General features: G+C 46.5%; 1 protein-coding gene across 8 annotated transcripts in view; it reads right to left on the bottom strand.

Moving 5' to 3' along the window:
• The window catches only part of CAMTA1 (calmodulin binding transcription activator 1), a 235888-nt gene that overhangs the window by 45531 nt on the left and 172071 nt on the right, over nt 1-18286 (bottom strand). For all 8 annotated transcript variants that reach the window (XM_066203207.1, XM_066203208.1, XM_066203214.1 and 5 more), the window contains 2 exons: nt 10826-10979; nt 1005-1145 (listed from right to left, as the gene is read on the bottom strand). In XM_066203207.1, coding sequence (XP_066059304.1) covers nt 1005-1145; nt 10826-10979 — 295 coding nt within the window. The remainder of the gene's footprint in view (nt 1-1004; nt 1146-10825; nt 10980-18286) is intronic.

The following is an 18286-nucleotide window of genomic DNA, read 5'->3' as shown; positions in this document are numbered from 1 at the left end:
CAAGATAGTGCTTTTGAGACTAAACACAATATTAAATCTCTCTATTCTCCTAGGTATAGAAATGAACAGGAACAAGGGAAAGGCTTTCATGCTGCCGTATTTGTGGATGACAGTAAGGGATTGGGAATGTGTGTGTCAATGTGCAAGCCAGTTACAAAACAAAGCAATACTGTTATGTTAAAAAGCACTGAGCAGACTTAGCACAAGACAAAACATCAAAGGGAAGAATAAAAGGATTCATGTTCAGATCTGCAAGCCTGGATCAAATGCTGAGCCTTAAGGGGTGAATTTTAATCCAAACTCAGGTATTTCAGAGGTCACCATTCTTATTTAAGCCTTGATTGTATAATGCAACTGCTCAAGAAAAGAAGAAAAAAATAAACCCTTTGAAGCACTGACAACTTTGCTTTATAAGTTTTGCTAAAGACTAGTTAATGTGTCATATACTCTATTTGACCAAAGTGCTAGAAAGGAGCAGCTACAAAGCAGACGAGTTGGAAAGTGATTCACTTAGCCTCCCACTGTCTGTGGGAAATGCTAACACTAAGGATGCTGTTTCTTGCTGCTGTAGTGTCATCCAAAACAAGGTCATCTCCTTTAACAGGAAAGAGATCTGTATTTTCATGATACCTGTCTTATCTCAGTGATACCTTGCAGTTAACCACCTGAGCACTTCTCCAAAAAAGCAAGCTGCAGGCCAAGGAATTCAGAGGGCGAAGTTGGAAGAACATTAGATTTTGAGGCTTTGGTAACAGAATTTCCACACGTAGAAGACAATATACCTTTTTGAGCAGCTCATGTATGGACTGCATTTATTAGAAAGCATTGCCATTTTCCCCAGAAGTTCCAGCTGCATCTTTTTATGCTCGGGACTTCTCCTCTCAACTCTGAGTTCATTGTGTCCCAGTGTTTCATGAGACAGCATTTTTATCACCTCAGTACTACAAACTCTACTCCCAGACTGGATGAAGCTGAGTCACTCTGTGCCCTCCTGAGGTACTCACCCAAGGTACCAGTGCAGAGACAGTTGTGTGTTCGAGGCTGGGGCTTGGTCTGGTGGCTATCGAGGATCTGCTGCACGAGCTGTTCCACTGAGAACCCTGAACTGCTGTTGCCATTGCTGCATGTCCACTTGATGCCATGAACTGCAAAGAGAACAGTAAAATTTCTCATCAGAAACTGCACAGTCACGCCAAAACTATCAAAAGCCACTCCAAATTACCAGCAGAAATCCATTCCTGCTGCTTTCTGTCAGAACTGAAAGGAGACCTATAAAAAACAACAGTAATGGATACTGTTTTACCATTCTCTGCTCCTTGGTATCAACGGACTTCCAAAAGCCATTCCTGAATTAGGTATATATAGAGGAAAAACTCCTCAGTAAAGTTTCAGGCTCTGTTTCAGTCTTCTGCTAACAGGGACTCTGCACCTGCAATGACCCTCTGTAGTGCTGGCAGCCTTCACTGAAAACCCAAAAACAACAGAAGACTTGGTTCCATTGGAGTAAAGCAGTATAATTCCGGAGAGTGTTTTGGAATCTTTTTCTGTCTAATATGAAAACAAAATCAGCTTTATAGTAAAATCAGCAGCCAAAAATACACCAGAGTAACAGCAAATGCAAACTTTCTGCCAGGTCTTCATTGTCAGATCCCGGGTAGCAGCAGTGAAGGCTGACTCATATTTTGGGAGTGACTAACAGACACTGTGTGAGCTCCTCCTCAGACTTGGACGACCTTTTAGTAATCTGGGAAAATGGACAGGTGGGTGATGTTACAGAACATGTTGCAAACTGAAGCTCTTTTTTTGGGAACTCTCTGGGCCTGTTAGCTATTTAAATAAGAATGCTAGACTGCATGCAGATACATGATTTGAATAAAGACTCCCTCTCAGAATATTTTAGTTGCAGAATTTCCTGTAACGGTGATATTTGCAACCTGACTTACAACGGAAAATGGCACTTATAAGATATTTTATCCATAATAACTGACTCAAAGCATCTTCTGTCTCCTTTAATGTCTCTCTGAGCAATATAAATGTACATGTTATTTATTTATCCTTTAAATGCAGCACAGCTCATGTGCAGATTTTGGAAAATGCTGATAAGTGACAACATCATTTCCAAGGTGTCCTCATGCCTGGCAGCTCCTTTTCAGGAGTGTCTTTGGCATAGTCTATCAAGGCACGTTCCTTGCATCTTGTGTTGTAAAATCCTTAAACCAGAATACACAAAACCAAAGCTGAAAGTCCCATGGACTTAGGCTTTGTAGTAAAGACACAGATCCCTGCGTGGTGAAGGGATGAAATCCTGGCAACAGCAGGTTGGGCTGATGCTCCTGAACAGCCAGAGGCTGGGGCACAAGCCAAAAGCAGCATCGTGCAAGGAGATCAGAAACAAATGAAGGGATGTTTGTGACATCTAATGACTGTGGTCACAGGGGCAGCATATCCTGTGAACAGTCTCCTGTTCTCCTCTTTGATGCTGCTCACTGAGTGTGTCACACGCAGCTGGTGGAACAGAGCTCCTGGATCTGCTCTGTGAAGCAGTTTTATTGCTTCTTTTGTTACCTGTTGCTGTATTGCCTCATCATCCACTAATGTCACTTTGCCTAACAGCATCTCATCTTGGTCTAGTTTTATACTGCAGAATTCACATTGCTATTGGCCAGGCAGGATAACCTGCAGAAATACTGTAAATCTGGTTTATATGTATTCTTCCCCATAACACTATTTAAAGTGCTGAAGATAGTTTTGTAATAAGTCCCTCTATGTTTGTTTGATGACCACATTTATTGTTATTGTACCCAACAGATTTTGCTTTCTAGTACATTCACAGTTTTGGATTTTCTCTTAACACTCAGTCTCTGTTATTACATCTAAGTTTGACACGCTTGCCACTTCTCTACCTCTGCTCACATTCATTTTATTATTTAAGATACATTGTTCTGTCACCAGTGATATTATGTCTAACAAGTGATGTTCAAATAGCAATTTTACAAAAGATACATTGTCAGTGAGATTAGAATGCAGTCGAGTATTTTGGATCATTCAGCTATACAACACAAAGTTGCTGAACTGTAATTATTATTGAGAAACTTTGCATTAAGTAATTTCTGGTTACTTCAGAAACACTCTGCTAAAGAAGTGAGCTGGTGTCCGTGTTGTTGGGTACAGAAAGCCAGTTTTACAGTTTTACATCCTGTTTTACAGGATGGCAGCGCTGCTCCCTACTGCTGCTAAATCCTGGGATGAGCAGCACATCATGGGGGCAAGTCTGGAAACTGAATCATGGCTCAGGGTTTGTGTATTCATGATGATGGTTCTTAAGTCTGAATCAAGCTGTGAGCTAGGAGCTAAGGCATAATGGACAGCTTTATAGCTGGGTACTTAGAGAGAACCATGCCTGTTATTTTCAGGTCCTTCCAGCATAGCAAAGTCCGATTGAGGATCAATTGCTGCAGAGGAAAGGTCGTTCTCTAGCCTTGACCCAGCTGATCCTAAAGGGCTCTGGCTCCAGCCTCTGTCCACGTGGTGCCACTTTTTTTTCAATACTTATGTTCCCCATATGCTATGAAGGTTATAAAATAAAAAGCCAGTGAAGGGTGACAGATTGCAAAAAAAGAATGTCTGGATGCTTAATGCAAATTATCCACTATGTTGGCACATCCAATATGCAGATTTTCTTCCTCCCTCTTTTAAAGAAAGACTCCTGTGCCTGGTGAATTGTTAGTACTGAATACCAAACACTATCAAGATGGCTTTTAACATGTCACGCTTGGCTTCCTGACACATAATGAATCAGCAGGAAAGGAGATTTCTATAGGGAAGAAAGTGCATTATGAAAGGAAGGCTAATAAAAAGCATACACACATACTCTTCCTGCTCCTTAGTGGTTCAAGAAGTGAAACCACTGTAGAACTACGTTTGATTAAATATAGCCATAATATATGAACACAATAGGGGAAAAAAAAAAGTCTGAAGCTTAACAGAAATTCTGGAAAGGATTTTAATCCGGATTCCCGTTCAGACTCCTACTGCATTTCTTGATAATTTAAAATGAAAGCTGTGAACTGCTTCAACACTTTCCTTTTCAGTGATAGCATGGAGGGGTCTGAAAGCTGCTGCATTACAGCAGCAACACGTTCCTCCTGCCACACACCCTCTGCACAGTGCCTGCAGCACGAGGCAGTGCAGCCAGGCAGAGTTACTGGTGCAGCACTGGGTGCTCAAAGGAGAGAAGTGAGGCTGGAGGAAGGTCCACAACTCAGAGTGCTAGAGCTGCTCCAATCTCTTCATGAGCTTGGGCTCTCACCTTTCTTCTCTTTCTTCCCTTTTGAAGAAAAGGCAAAAAAAATTACCTTCTGATAGTGCCCAGCAGCTCCTTGTTCATTAGCACTGCCAGGACCTTGGCCACCATGAGCAAAGGAATGAAAGATGATCTGAATTACCAGCAAAAAGGCTGCTCAGAATTCAAGGGAAACTTGCACACAGAAACATATGACTGTCCAAGTTTCTTACAACACCCTGGCTATTTCTGCCTTCTGCTGCTGGTGGTGGTATTCAGTCCTGCACCATTTCCAGGCCCGCAGTCCTCCTGTCTTGCAGGTATCTTCCTCCTCCCCATCACCTGAACTCTACCTCACTGTCTAATCATCATTCTGGACCTAACACAATCAACAGCTATTTCCCTCTTTCTCTCCCTGTGGTTTCTCTACCCTAAGAAAAACTAGTCCCTAAAATACTCTCCCACATTTCAATCTGATCATTTCACCCTTTCTGAATGCTTTTAGACATTTTTCTTTGCCACTTCAAGCACTTTGCACTTCCTCAACAATGAGATCACCCACGTGAAACTGGTTAGTTGGACAGACTGATAGAGCTAAAATATCTAGAATCATCAAGGTCAAATTTCTGTTTGCCTCTCCCTCCCAATGTATCTCGACAGCCTGCTGCAAGCCCTGGTGTCAGAAGTCCTGCCCTCAGCCACTCCTGACCCACACAGAGTGCTTTAAAAATCCCCAAAGTGCTGCTGGGAGCGTGAGCAGGTCCTTTGTCCAAGTGCCCATTCCCGCCTTGCTGCCCACATCCTGCTCCACCAAGTGTTGACACTGAGAGGTGTTTCCATGGCGATGGTCAGTTGGAAATGGCAGCCTTGTCCCTTCAATTTCCACTGCGTTTCTGTAGACAGAAGTAAAGGCCCTGCTCTGATTTCTCAGTTTGGCTGAAGGATATTTCCATTAGATTTATCCTTCCATACTCAGACGCCCACACACAGTTTAGCTTTGGTTTTCCAGCCTTCCATTTCCACTCGTTACTGGCTGTGAAGGACAGGTTTACCTGAGCCTCACTGCTGGGGACGGCGGTGACACCCCCTGAATGCTAATGTCCTGCACGGACTCAAACGGGCGTTTTGCTCGGAGCTGTCCTTTAAAGAGATGTCTGCCTTCCAAAACAACACCTTTCCTTGAAGGTTTGCAGTGGGATGCTCATAGGCACTGGGCAGACGCGCTACTCAACGTCCCTCGGAAGGCACCAGCAGGACAAGACGCGGCTCTCCCGAAGCTGCTCGGAGCAGCGCTGCTGACAGACGCGCAGAGCCCAAGGCTGCTCGCACACGGAGGAGCAGAGTGGACGCCGCCTCTCGCCCTCGTCCCGTGCGGTCCTCGCCCTCCTCTGGCTGCGGCTCAAGGGCATCATCACCATCCTCCCCCTCCTCCTCGTCCTCCTCTTCCTCCTCCTCCTGCAAGGAGCATCGCGAACAGCGCCCGGCGGCCGCCAGGTGGCGCCGGCGGATAAGGAACGGGCGGCGGGGCCGGGATCAGCGCCGGGATCAGCGCCGGGATCAGCGCCGGGAGCGGGACCGCGCGTCCCGGTGCCCCGGACCCGCACCAACCCGGCAACGCCGCTCCATTTCTCTAGTCTTAATTTGTTTTTTTTTTTTTTCCCCCAGATTTTGTTGTTGTCTGTTTGCTTTGGGGTTTTTTTTTTTGTTTGTTTGTTTGTCTGGGGTTTTTTTGGTTGGGTTTTTTGGGGGGTTTTTTGGGGTTTTTTTTTTTTTAGCAAAAATCTTCCTCGGCGTATTTGGGGAAAAAATTCCTCATAAGCAGGGCCGGCACAGAGAGGGCCTTGAGCCTTTCCCAAGGCTCCCAGCCCTTCTCCCCACGGCTCTTCCCGAGGGTTCCAGCCCTCCTTCCCCAGGCTTTCACAACTCCGTGGTGGCACTGCCAGAAAGACGTGCACTGACACCTTTGCAGATGCTCTAGGACTGAGCCTGCCAGTCACTACAGCCAAGTGTTAACAGGGGAGATAGAATACTAAGGAAGAACAGGAAACAAAGGCTAGTGTGCCCGTAGCCTCCTCAGAGAGGTTCAGCAATTGCGGCATCTGGTTTATACCCAAGTTTTAAGGGGGTGAGGAAAATATTTGGTTTAGGTTTCTTCAAGTTAGTTTCCATTACTGATAATGGTGGGTTCCTACTGGATCAAGCTTCCTCTGGGTTTTAAAGGCCATTGCAGATCTCAGAGGGAGAGGAGAAGTGTATTCTTGCATGGGACTCCTTTTTAGAGCTGCACACCTGCAGCAGTGAAGGGGTTGGGGGAAGGTGAGAAGCTGAGCTGGTGGCTGATGAACAGGAGGCTGATGCTGGCCACGCAGGCAATGTGAACGGGCCACTCAAAGTCCAAGGGGTGGGTGAGAACCTGTAAGAACCTATCTGGCACCTTCTATCATGTCTTCTTTTTAATAAAATCTCAGACTAGTGCAGTAAAACTGGATGTCAGCAATACTAAACCCAATGTCTTTTTAAAGAATCCACATTGCTTTCTACGTGGTCAGCTGAGCTAAGCTGGCAAGCTTTCGTTTCCATTGAGGGGTACTTTGGAGCTCAGACAAACTGCTTGGGGAATTGTAAAATTCATCCCATACAGCATTTTTGTACAACTGATCTTTTAAGATGAAATATAACCCAAATCCTTAAAAAGAGTTATAGAAATTGAATATAAATTCAAGGCAAGATAAAACTCCCCAACAATTCAATTCTTCAAACTGCATTAATGCCAATTGCTGCTATTTGAGTTCTGTTCTGAGCTACAGGCGTTGGATGCCTTCTCCAGTGATGACAACACAGGGATGCAGGTCGAGGTCACCTCCAGGAGGCCTGATGGCTTCACTGACACGGAATTTGGGATTCTGGGAAAAGGCAAGAGCAGCCCATGCCCGTTGACTGATGGGCACACGTGGAAATTCCAGCTTGCCCAGCTGTGGTTGCGTGCAGGCAGCACAAACAGGAGCCCTCAGTTCCTACGCAGCAGAGAAATGCAAAAAGCTTTTCCTCTGAAAGGAAGATAGCTCTTAATTATAGTGGACCTGGAACAAGGATTGCAACGTAGCACCAGCTGTGAGCTTGTAAGTCATACTTTGCCAGCTGAAGGATGAGAGAGCCAAAAGGGGATGATTTGGAGAAACCCTCAACATGAGCTGGCCCACAATTTGCTGATCATATGGAGTTTATATACAGAATTCTGCTGTGATGGATTCTGCCACTGTATTTGCTTTAACCACCAGATGCCTCTAAGGACATCTGCTAATCTGTTCAGAGAAATCTCAAAGCAAGACTGTAATGGGGCACAAGGAGGGGGGGGAATTGAAAGCTACACCAGCCAAATTGACGCTCATTCTTCACACCAGGCATCCTGAAATGACTTACAGGTGCCTCGGACAACATTCCTGCAGAATTTTCATGTATTACCGCTATTCACTTTACACAAATGTACCCAAAAGTTGCATTCATACCAAAGCAACACACACACACGACAACCCTTTTGACTGAGACACCCAGTTGAGATGCTCCCAACAGCTGGATTATGTTGGGATCAGTGGAGGTGTCACAGCCTTCCCTGGGCTCCCTGACCTTGCTGACACCTCTGAGACAAGGGGTCTCATTGCCATGCCTGCAAGGAGAAGGAATCATCTTGTGGGAGGTCAGGAATGTGGATGAGCTTCCAGGCTCACACGCTTCAGTCTTGAGGACTCCCAACAGGTCTGACAGGCCAACAGTGATGGTCCCAGAGAAGGCAAGCAGGAGGTCATGGATGTTCCAGTGTGAAGGCAGGTGACAAAAAGATTCAGAACTAAAGCAAAAAACCAAAGCCATGAAAGCTGAAGTCAGGCTGATTAATTAATTATTTACAGTCTCAACTCAGCTGGAGGTGTTGAGAAAACCTCAAATCCTTAGAGCATCTGCAGCATTTACCTTTCATGGATGTTCAGATGGGTTCATTTCAGTCTCTTAATTAGTTCACACACCAGCTATGTTAGAACAAGTTAATGCTGTTTCCACAACAGAGCTCTCACAGCTCTATGGCCACTCCAAAAAGGTGGTTTTTTAATCCATAACCACCAGTGCAAGCACAGTCACAGAATGAGCGAACATCAGCCCTGCAGCCAGGCAAGAAGCCCTCCCTGGGTTCAGAGGTCTCCCTCAGGAGCAGGGCAGAAGCCACCTCTTGGTACCCAGACTTCAGTGCCCTGCTCCGCTCACAGGGGTGACAAGGCTGGCACCAGGAGCTGGTGCCTCTCCCTGATGCTGCTGGAGGCCTGGACTGACTTTGGGAGGATGCAGCAGGGAAAGAAAAGGGAGCTGAGCGAATTATGCATGCAAGAAATGTAAACAAACTCCCTGATAATAGCAACCAGGGTCTCTCTGCATTTCAGGAAAAACAGTTTGATGTATTTGTCTGGCTTGGACTCCAGGACCGATGCTGCTCACCCTGCCAGCCATCTGCCACATTGCTTTTGGTTCTCCAGGCACACATGGCCAAGAGAACATGCTCCCACACCACTGGCTGCCACACCACTGACTGTCTGCTACCCTCCATTCTGGTAGAAAAGCTTTAATACCTGACAGAAGTCAACAGTTTTAACACCTGACTCCAGCCCAGGCTGAGCAGGACTTAAACAAACAGCACTTGTTAGTGAGTCAAGAGCTGGACACTGCCACCAGCCTCTGACCAGGAGGAAGCATCTTCCCCAAAGTCAGAACTAGTATGAGCTTCTCTCCCTTAATCCTGAATGACATCAGTGATCTGAAATGGGAACCCACCCCCAGGTACAGAGCTCTTGGACCTCCACCCACACTCTGGTTGTAATCATCATTAACTTGTCTTAAATGAGAAATTCTCATGGAAAACAGCAACCAAAAAAACAAAATAATCAACGTAACCCCCACACAGCTTCCAAGTCCAGAGGAATAAAACACAACAAACCCCAACACAGAACAGGTAAAAGGGTGAGACTGTCACTGCACCAGCGACACCATGCACAACGCTTTGATTAAGCCATTGACAAATCTGCTTTAGGGCAGAGAAATTTGGAAACATCAGGCAATCAAACTGTGAAGTCTGTGAAAGAATGTGATTAATGCAAAAATGTGATGAAACTAATGTGCTTGGCTCCAGAATTTCATGGCACACCCTACACTGGAACCAAATCTGATGGCTTCTTGGCGAGCAGTGCCCCTCTGTGTTCCCCGAACACGGTTATCTGTGTCCTCTTTGTTTTCTAGGGCTGATCAGAATCCAAAGCTTTTATTGTAGCTACATTTCTAAGGATGTGTTTCCCAGGATATGTACCCATAAACAGGGATGTGTACATGCATATATACTCTGAATAATTGTGCAGAATTTCACTTTTCCCTCCTGAGACATAAAAGAGCCAAGTGTTATTAAATTTACGGCGAGTTCGTTGTAGTTTTCACATAATTTTCTTGATGCACTGCAGATTTTTTAACAGCCTGCTGCTTCCTTTCCTGTTTAATGTTAAGGTACTTGTCCAGCCTCAGCTACACCAACATCCTGGATTTCTGTCTAAGTTAATCAGCCCCAGGGGCAAATGTGTCATTTTCTCTATCCTCCTCTGCCCCCCAGCTTTGTGTGGAAAAGGAATACATGGGCCTGTACAGTTCAGGATGCAACAAAGGACTGCAAACTCAGATTACCAACGCTGCAGTCAGCATGAGGCTGATCTTTCACGGATGGCAGAGACACAGGATGCACTCCAGGCTGAGACCTCCAATTACAGGAGGCTGGGCATGACACCAGCTTCCAGGCAGGGGCAGGGGGCAGGGACAGAAGCAGACCTGGTACCAAACTCACATTTGGTATTGTGGCTTTTGCAGTTAATTTTCTCTTGGTTACAGACCCACTCCGTGACTAATTTTTCTTTCATTGCAAAAAGATGTTTGTGTGCACATTGGAATGTGCTCTCCAGGGCAAGACACACAATATAACTGTGATGCAAAGGAAAATATTATACACCAAGGCAGATGCAGAGGGGTTCAAAGAACTGCCTGTCTGAGGGCAGACCTCCCCATCACTCTGCACACCTAAGCAGCCTTCTCAGGCAGCATAGTTCAAAACTGTAGGAAACGTTGCTCAACTCAAAACACTCAGTTCCATGGGGCCACCTGTAAGCTACAGCAACCCATTGTGACCTGACAGTGACCACCCAAACACGGAGTGCCCTTGGGGGAATCCACCTGCCAGTACTGCACAGGCTCTTTGCAGGTGAGCAGGTGCCTACAAACAGCCCTAGAACATGTAAGAACACAGGCACAATTTCTCCTCAGTGTGCAGAGGAGACCTCTTCAGGGACAGTCTGGGCAGCTCTCATACTCTGCATATCCTATCCCAGAAGTGTTTTATATTGGAAAGAAAGTCTATGCAGATGCAAGATGAATTTGATGGACAAATGACAGCTTCACAGGATGGTTGCTGGCTGTGAGAGACATCAAATATACAGCAAAGAGGCAAAACCAGCTGCAGATACTCACACATGGGTTTGAGCTGCCCGATGAGCTCCTCCTTTGTCCACTTTGCCCATTCCTTCTTGTCGGTGTTTATTGAGCACAGGATGGGCCCGCACGGTTTCCCGCAGTCCTCGATGGCCGGGACGTTCAGGTAGTGCACCAACACAATGTCTGGGTTCTGCAGGGACAGCACAGCAAGAGTTATGTTGCTGGGGCCAGCACTCTGCATTTAACTTCCTGATTAAAACTGTGACAGCAAGCATCATGAGCAGACCCCAGATTGTACCGGATTTCCCCGAGATAAGAGGTGTTCTTTAAATGAGGTGGCAGTTTGCACGTGGCTTCCCACATCCTGAGGACCCTCTGCTTGCAACTCTCCTGCTCCACTGGTATGCTCAGCATGAACCTCTTTTCCAGCCCTTACGACACCAAATACTTGCAACAGCCCTGTGAACACCACTGGCAATGAACACCAGGTGACATGCTTTGGTTTAAGGGACCTTTTGTTCGTTTGAGACAATGCTTCCATCCGTTCTGGTCCCCATCAGTCTTTTTTGAGTATACAGAAAGTCACCTGAGAACATCAGGAACAGCCACACTCTCCATACAGTGACAGAAGGCAGGAGGGAAGAGCCGAGGAGGCTCACAAACAGTATTACAGAGCGCCCCAAACTTGGGCTCTTTACAGACAAGCCTGTAGCTCCTTGTCTTTTGAAGATATTTGCAAACTGCAAAAGGCTGGGACTGGAAAAGCCCTTTGCAGGACAGCTGCAGGAGGACAGAGAGGTGCTGGCTCCCCACAGGCTGACCCCACAGCTGACCCCACAGTTGATCCTGCAGGCTGACCCCACAGCTGATCCTGCAGGCTGACCCCACAGCTGACCCCACAGCTGACCCCACAGTTGATCCTGCAGGCTGACCCCACAGCTGACCCCACAGCTGACCCCGCTCCCCTCTCCCTCCCCGCGGGGCTGCAGGGGAGGGACCCCACTCTGACGCACTGCGGTGCCGTCCCACCGACACCTGGAGCAGGAGCCGAGCTCTGTGTTGCCACCCTGCGAGTAAATGAATCATCTTAACAGCAGCAGCAGCAACAACTCCGCCAGTTCCCCAACAGCGTCCCAGGGAGATTGTTCAATAGATAATAACAAGATTGAGGAGATGATTTCTTTCCCTTAAGTCATTTACTCCTAACTTCGCAAACTTTAATGACTGCTTTGGAATTATTTATAAAAATAAATAGGATAATGGTGTAATTAAAACTCTAATGTTTCATTAATGCTGTTAGAGCCCTGTTCCGAGGGGGAGCAGGAACACAGCCCATCATCCGCTTGCACAGGTTGTGCTGATGGGAGCACTCGCTTATGAAACCGGGCAGAGCAGGAGCAGGACACCTTCAGCAGGGAGACCTGTGGAGGGAACTTCATGGGCAGAGCACAGCACCGAAGCCCAGCGTGCTGGGAGCTGCACCTGGAGCAGCCCAGGGCAGGGGCAGGGTGGCACCTGGTGACCCTCTGGTGCACCCCGCACACAGGGAGCATCCTGCACATCCCCGAGAACACGGGGGGCTGGTCGTGTCTCCCAGCTCCTCCAGGCTGGCTGAGAAGGTGCTGGCAGTGGGGAGGCCACTGGTACCCACGTACAGCTGCATGAAAAGCAGAGCAGCCCCGCAGAGCATCACCTCGGTAACCATCCCTCTGTCTGGAGGAGAGGCTCTTTTAGGTTAGGAAAATATGCAAGCGGGAACTTGCGTTTTCCCCCCTCTATAGATAGAACTGCAAGCAGGGGATTCTCAGTGAAGATTTTGTGAGAAAGCAGTATCAAATTCTCGCAGCCAGTGCTAAAAGAGTTGTACTGCACAGGGAAGATGCAAAGAAACCTTGTGAGGAACAGCTAACAATTCGTTTCAGAGCTGTTTGGGGAAGCGTTAAAGCAAAGAAAACCGTTGGCTCTTCTATTCCCAAGATTGCTCTGGGACAAACAACTGGACCTTTTGTGTTCAGCTGTGTTCAAAGTCTTCCTTTTCACAGGGCACACCTGCCTCAGGCAGAGACTGCCAGAGGACACAGAAAACCATCACAACCTCTCCTTCTACAAAGGGGAGGTCTGAAACATCACAGTTCTCGTGCATAATTCAGAAGAGGTTCAGATAGTAAAAATGATTACCCATACACCCAAATAGTCTCCATCAGCTAATTTAACATAATTAGTGATCTAGGTGATGAAGTAATAAAAAGTAATATGCTTCAGAGATTTCATGTAAATACACCTCTTGTTCCCAGGGAAGTTTCAAAGAAGGGAGCAAGGACACAGCACTGGGTGATGTGGCAGTTCTGCAGGTGCTTCTACCTTCCTCTCAGGTAAGCTGTGTTTTTCACAGCCTGGCAGTGCTGATTTGTCACCAAGCAGGTCAGGATTATGGGGCTCCCTGGCTTCAGTGCAGCCCAAGCAGCTGGACCTCAGCAGTGGACCAGCACTGGAATTTATACTTTTTATATATAAAGTATATAATATAAACACAAATGAAACAGGTTTGTTCCTTATGCCTACACCTAAAAGTTGACCTCGAATTAACAAATCTCATGAATGCCAATCTACTTGGTGAATTGAAATGTTTTGACACAAATGAAGAGAATACACGTTTTGCAAAACTCATAATTAGTAGCGAATCACTATTTGTGATGACCTACCAGGAGAGCAAGAGAATGTGAAAGACTGAAAGAAAAAATACAAATGTAACGTCCACACAGGAAAGGTGTCAGGACAGTGGACACACCAGGGCAGAAGCCCTTCACAGTGTGGCAGGGGGGAACAAGGAGACCCCTGCACTGGGCTGCAGATGGCTCTGGAAACATTCCTGCTGCAAATCCGCCCCTCATTCCTGTGCCTGGAGCCTCAGCAGAGCTGCTCTGCTTCCCCCACATACGAGTTGAAGGTGCTGCCATCTGTCCCTGACCTGGACAAGGTTCCTTGGCTTCTCCTGCCTCCTCAGTGTGGCAGAGGAATTCCCTGCTGCTGGGGGGGGGTAAGCAGGAGAGGGTGCAACAAGTGGTTAAACACAAAAAGTTGTTGGTTTTGATGAAGAAAAATGCAACTGCAACATCTGTCTGACTCCTGTTTGAAGCTTCATCAGCACTAAGTGGTCAATAAATCAGACTGGCATGGCGTTACATTTCTTCCATGGCTTAACCATTAATCTAATGCCAGTTCTCATGAAAAATGAAGGAGAAAAACTACGCGATGGTGAAAGTGTACACATTATCCAGAAGGTGACAGTGGCACGAGATGGTGCTGCAGCCCTCCATCCCAGTGGCTGGAGTAGCCTGGCAGCCTCCTCTGCTGCCCACCCCACACCATGGAAATCACCTGACTAAAACAGGGACTGTTCGTTCCACCAGCCTGCTCCACGTGGGGATTCTTCACAGGAGCAGAAACACCAAGCTGGGGCAGCTCTGGGAGGTGTGGGGGCACATGGGCAGCCAGCAAAGGGCTGACCAATGCTGGGATAAAGGAATGGTCACTTCCTCCAAAGCTCCACGATGGCTCAGCCACGGGGGAAACTCTCATTTCAGCAACCACATTTTGCTTCTTCTGCACTTCCCAGAGTCAGTCCCCTCCGAGGGGAAGTCTCTCTTCTCAGGGAGAATAATCACAAAACCCCTCTGCCTTACCAAAGCATGCTAGTTCGGTTCTCTTCTATTTCTTTTTCTTTTAAAAGCAAAAATCAAAAGCCATTTGTGGCCAGCTTCCAGCTGCTCTTCAGTTGCTCAGCCAAGGCAATCAGCTCAAGGCAAAATCTCACTGGCAGGGGCTCCCAAATCACCGATGACCACAGCTGAAGATAATTTTCTTTGGAAAAATACCTCTGAGCTGAAAGTTTTGCATATGTACTCCCTGCTGGAAGGATGAAAGGAAGTAAATCATCCTCAGGGGTGATGAGCATCAGTGAATTTAACCTCGGCCAAGGAATTACCCCCAAATGCAGCCACTTGCCCCTGGCTGGCACTGGGCATCTGTATCAGTTCTCTCGTGTCAAACCTGTGAGGCCCTACACGTGGTGAAGCCAGCCTGTTCCAGCTCTAATGGCTACACCACGAAGCAGAAGGGTAGGAGGAGTGGAGCATGACAGCGGGATGCACAGGCAGCTCCTGTGCCCCCCTCCCTCCCTGTTCACCCCCAAAATCCGAACAGTTTTTTCCTGTCTGGCAGATATTCATTCACAGGGCTTACTTTGTATTTCTCAAACAATCCAAAAGGCTGAAAAGGAAATCTCAGCTTTCTGGGAAGATAATTCCTATCTGTTGCTGTGGGGTGACAGGATTAATATCTGATAGATTATCACCCCCCCAAAAAAAGATAATATAAAGAGGTCCCATAAAAAGATAATATAAAGAATTTTCTGTGGTTTTGAGGGGCTTCCATTACATGATGCTTCAGTACCCACAGGTAACTCAGGGACAGCTACTGGGAGTGCCTGTGTATCATCTGTATGTTATCTAAAAATCAAACCAGTGAATGAAACTATTCCCAGACACATGGATGACAGAATCTTCTACTATTTATAGCAGTGTCTTTCTGGATGGTTTCCTCTGGATTTTGAACGTTTTGAGAGCAGAGGCTGAGATACCTGAAGAAAAAGGCACAAATACGTAACAGACACTGAAGTAATGGAATTTCTTCAGAGACCAAATACTAGCTTTGGGCGAGATTATTGGTTTGAATCCCAGCAATTTCTTTATCCTTGAACTAATTTCTAATTGAGGTCATGCTATGGAAGGCAACCTGGTGGCTGATGCTGTAGAATGTATTAATCTTCCACACTAACTGTGAAAACAACAAAAAAAAATCCACTGCCTTTGAGCACACAGCCTACTGCCTTAATTTATCTAGAGCTGGGCATGTTTAATTAGGGAGAACGAGACAATTACCAGAGACATTGCATGGCCCTGGCACCCGAGCTGAAGCACTGGAGCACGGGGAAGACAGAGAGACCCCAGAGCCAGACACAAAAGCAGTTGTGCTGCAGAGCAGGACTCCTTCTGCTGGAAAATCCCTTTTAGCTAGCACAGCACCTTGAATTAACCTTGTCCCCTATGGCTCCAGCTGACAAAAGAGCTGCTGGAACTTCTGGCCCTTCAATAGATTCCTCAGGAAGAGGAGACGCTTGGAGTCAGCCAGGCAGAGAGACATTGGTGCATGTGTGGTTTTAATTGCAGTTAAATCAGCATCCTGACACACACTGGCTCTGGAACCCGTGCCAGTTGTCACTGTCCTTGCCTGGGTACAGGAGCTTTGGTCCCCTCTGGGGTGGCTGCCATCCTCCACCATCCTCATCATCACCACATCCCAGCCATGGCTGGGATCTCAAGATTTATACCCTATGGATAGAATGCTTGTCTCGAAAGGTCAGCCAGCCCACAACTCCAGCACAGAGTCATTTTCCCAGTTTTTCAGCCCAAATTCTTTTAAAGTTTTTTGTTTGTTAAGTTCAAGAATTTTTGAGACAAGAAACTGGCTGAAGGACAATACAGTTTCACGTAGTGCAAATACTGGAAGGCTTGGAAAGCAAAAAATTATTTTGAGATGACGAGATTTCCTGCAATTGTTTTAAAAAGAATCAAGATTTCATCTGGCTGTATATTTTATAACATGCTCCCCAGTTCTCCTTTAATACCTTGGTATGGGCACAGCACACAGAGCAGGCAGCATTTAAGTAGTGTGAGCAGCAAAGTGAGAGTCTTAACATAGAACAAATACCAAACACTCACTAAATACATCATCAAATGTGATACATTTAAAGGTATTTTATACAGAAAGAGCTGCCTCTAAATACTCCTGAGGATCATGTTTACTTAACGCACACTTTGAAAGACAGAGAAATAACATGCAGTAATTCCTGGCCTCCAAAGTTCCAAAAGAAATCGATTTCGGAGATGTTTTTTATCTTTCACAGCAATACCTCTAGTGCTAGTAAAAGGTGTAACAGGAAGATGATGCTACACAACTAGAAACAGGCAGCAAAATAAAACAAAAGGCACTTCTCTTTCTCACACAGGTATTATTCTTCCGGACAATGGAAATTTCTTTTCATCTGTGTCACCTCTCCCAGCTGGAAGCTTTAACTTCCACAGGCAGCTGACAGGGACAAGATAATTCAGCCACGAGCTGGGACTGCATTTGTTTATCTAGGAACATGCAGGGAGCTTTGCTGCTGACACAGAGGTCCCAGGGACAGAGATGCAGCAGGGAAATCTCCTGTCCTGCTCACCATGAACGTGGTTCCATGGGAAGGTCTGAGGACACCTGAGTCTGTGGCATCCAAGCACTTTGTGGTGTTGGTACAGCCCAGCATGCAGGGCATCAACAGCAGTGCATCCCTCAGCACAGCCTGGCTTCCCACCCACATCTCCAAAGGGTTTTCTCCGAGAACCAGGGTGGGCTCCAGGCTGCCACCCACACAGCAAGGCTCTTTTTCAAGCCCATGGTTTTTACTGTCTGTCTGGATTCTTGAAAGACCAGCCTGAGACTTTCATAGCTTTGAGCTGTCAGTCAGAGGAGGTGCCAGGGCAGCTGTGTGACTCAGTTAATAGCCTTCTGCAGCTATGCCCTTGCTTGTAGAAAAACACAACCATGATTAAAGCACGCGGAGAAAACTCAGAGAAAGCAACCTGCCCTACTTCAGCTTGCTCAGAGATACTCCTTCTTAACAACCCTGCTCAGGGAAAGTGTGAAACAGCAGCAACAGCTGCCTTTAACCCAGCTGCTGCATGCAGCACTGACTGCCTCTACAGGGAGACAGATTTGCCATGGAAATCACCGAGGCATCTCCTCCTCCTCCCTGTCACTTGCTCTCTGCAGTTTTACAATTCATTCTGCAAAAGCCTTGAGGATTTTCAAACAATAGCGCTGAGGGCAAAGCAAAGGTTTCTTTGGGTTTGAACTCCTCTGAGATACAATTCTTGACAAATGAGGCTTATTATAGCACACACATCTCTTGCTACAGAGATGTGTATTTTGCTACTCCAGCTCTCCACCTTTGAAGACTTACTTTGAACAGTGTCTCTGTGTTTTTCTATGTTAAACCCGTGCATTGCAACCATTTCCAGAATAGGGGAATTTCTTCTGCAAGGAAAGTAGTGCAGGGGAGAACATCAAAGCCACATGGCAGCTCAGTGTCCTACACCTGAATTGTGCTTTTCATTTTCAAAACATCTCGAAAAATTCACTGTTACAGCCCAATTTGTACATTGGGATCACTTGATTTAACAGCAAAACACAGCTCTTTATAGGGTAACACAAGGCAAAGGCTTGACTGCCATTAAAGCACCAGTGAGGAACCTCCCAGCCACCAAAACTGCAGACGTGGAGCAGAGTTCTGCCCTGCAGCTGCATGAATACATTGAAATCATGTTATGCTGCCCATGCACACGTGGGCAAAGTCCCAACAAATCACAGACACAAATGAAAATATTAAAGTACTGCACA

Source organism: Chamaea fasciata, unplaced genomic scaffold, assembly GCF_029207755.1.
Source record: "Chamaea fasciata isolate MVZ Bird 193981 ecotype frontalis unplaced genomic scaffold, bChaFas1.0.hap1 SCAF_23, whole genome shotgun sequence".
NCBI lineage: Eukaryota > Metazoa > Chordata > Aves > Passeriformes > Sylviidae > Chamaea > Chamaea fasciata.
The sequence above is the reverse complement of the archived record's forward strand: the minus strand, read 5'-3'. Positions and strand labels throughout refer to the sequence as shown.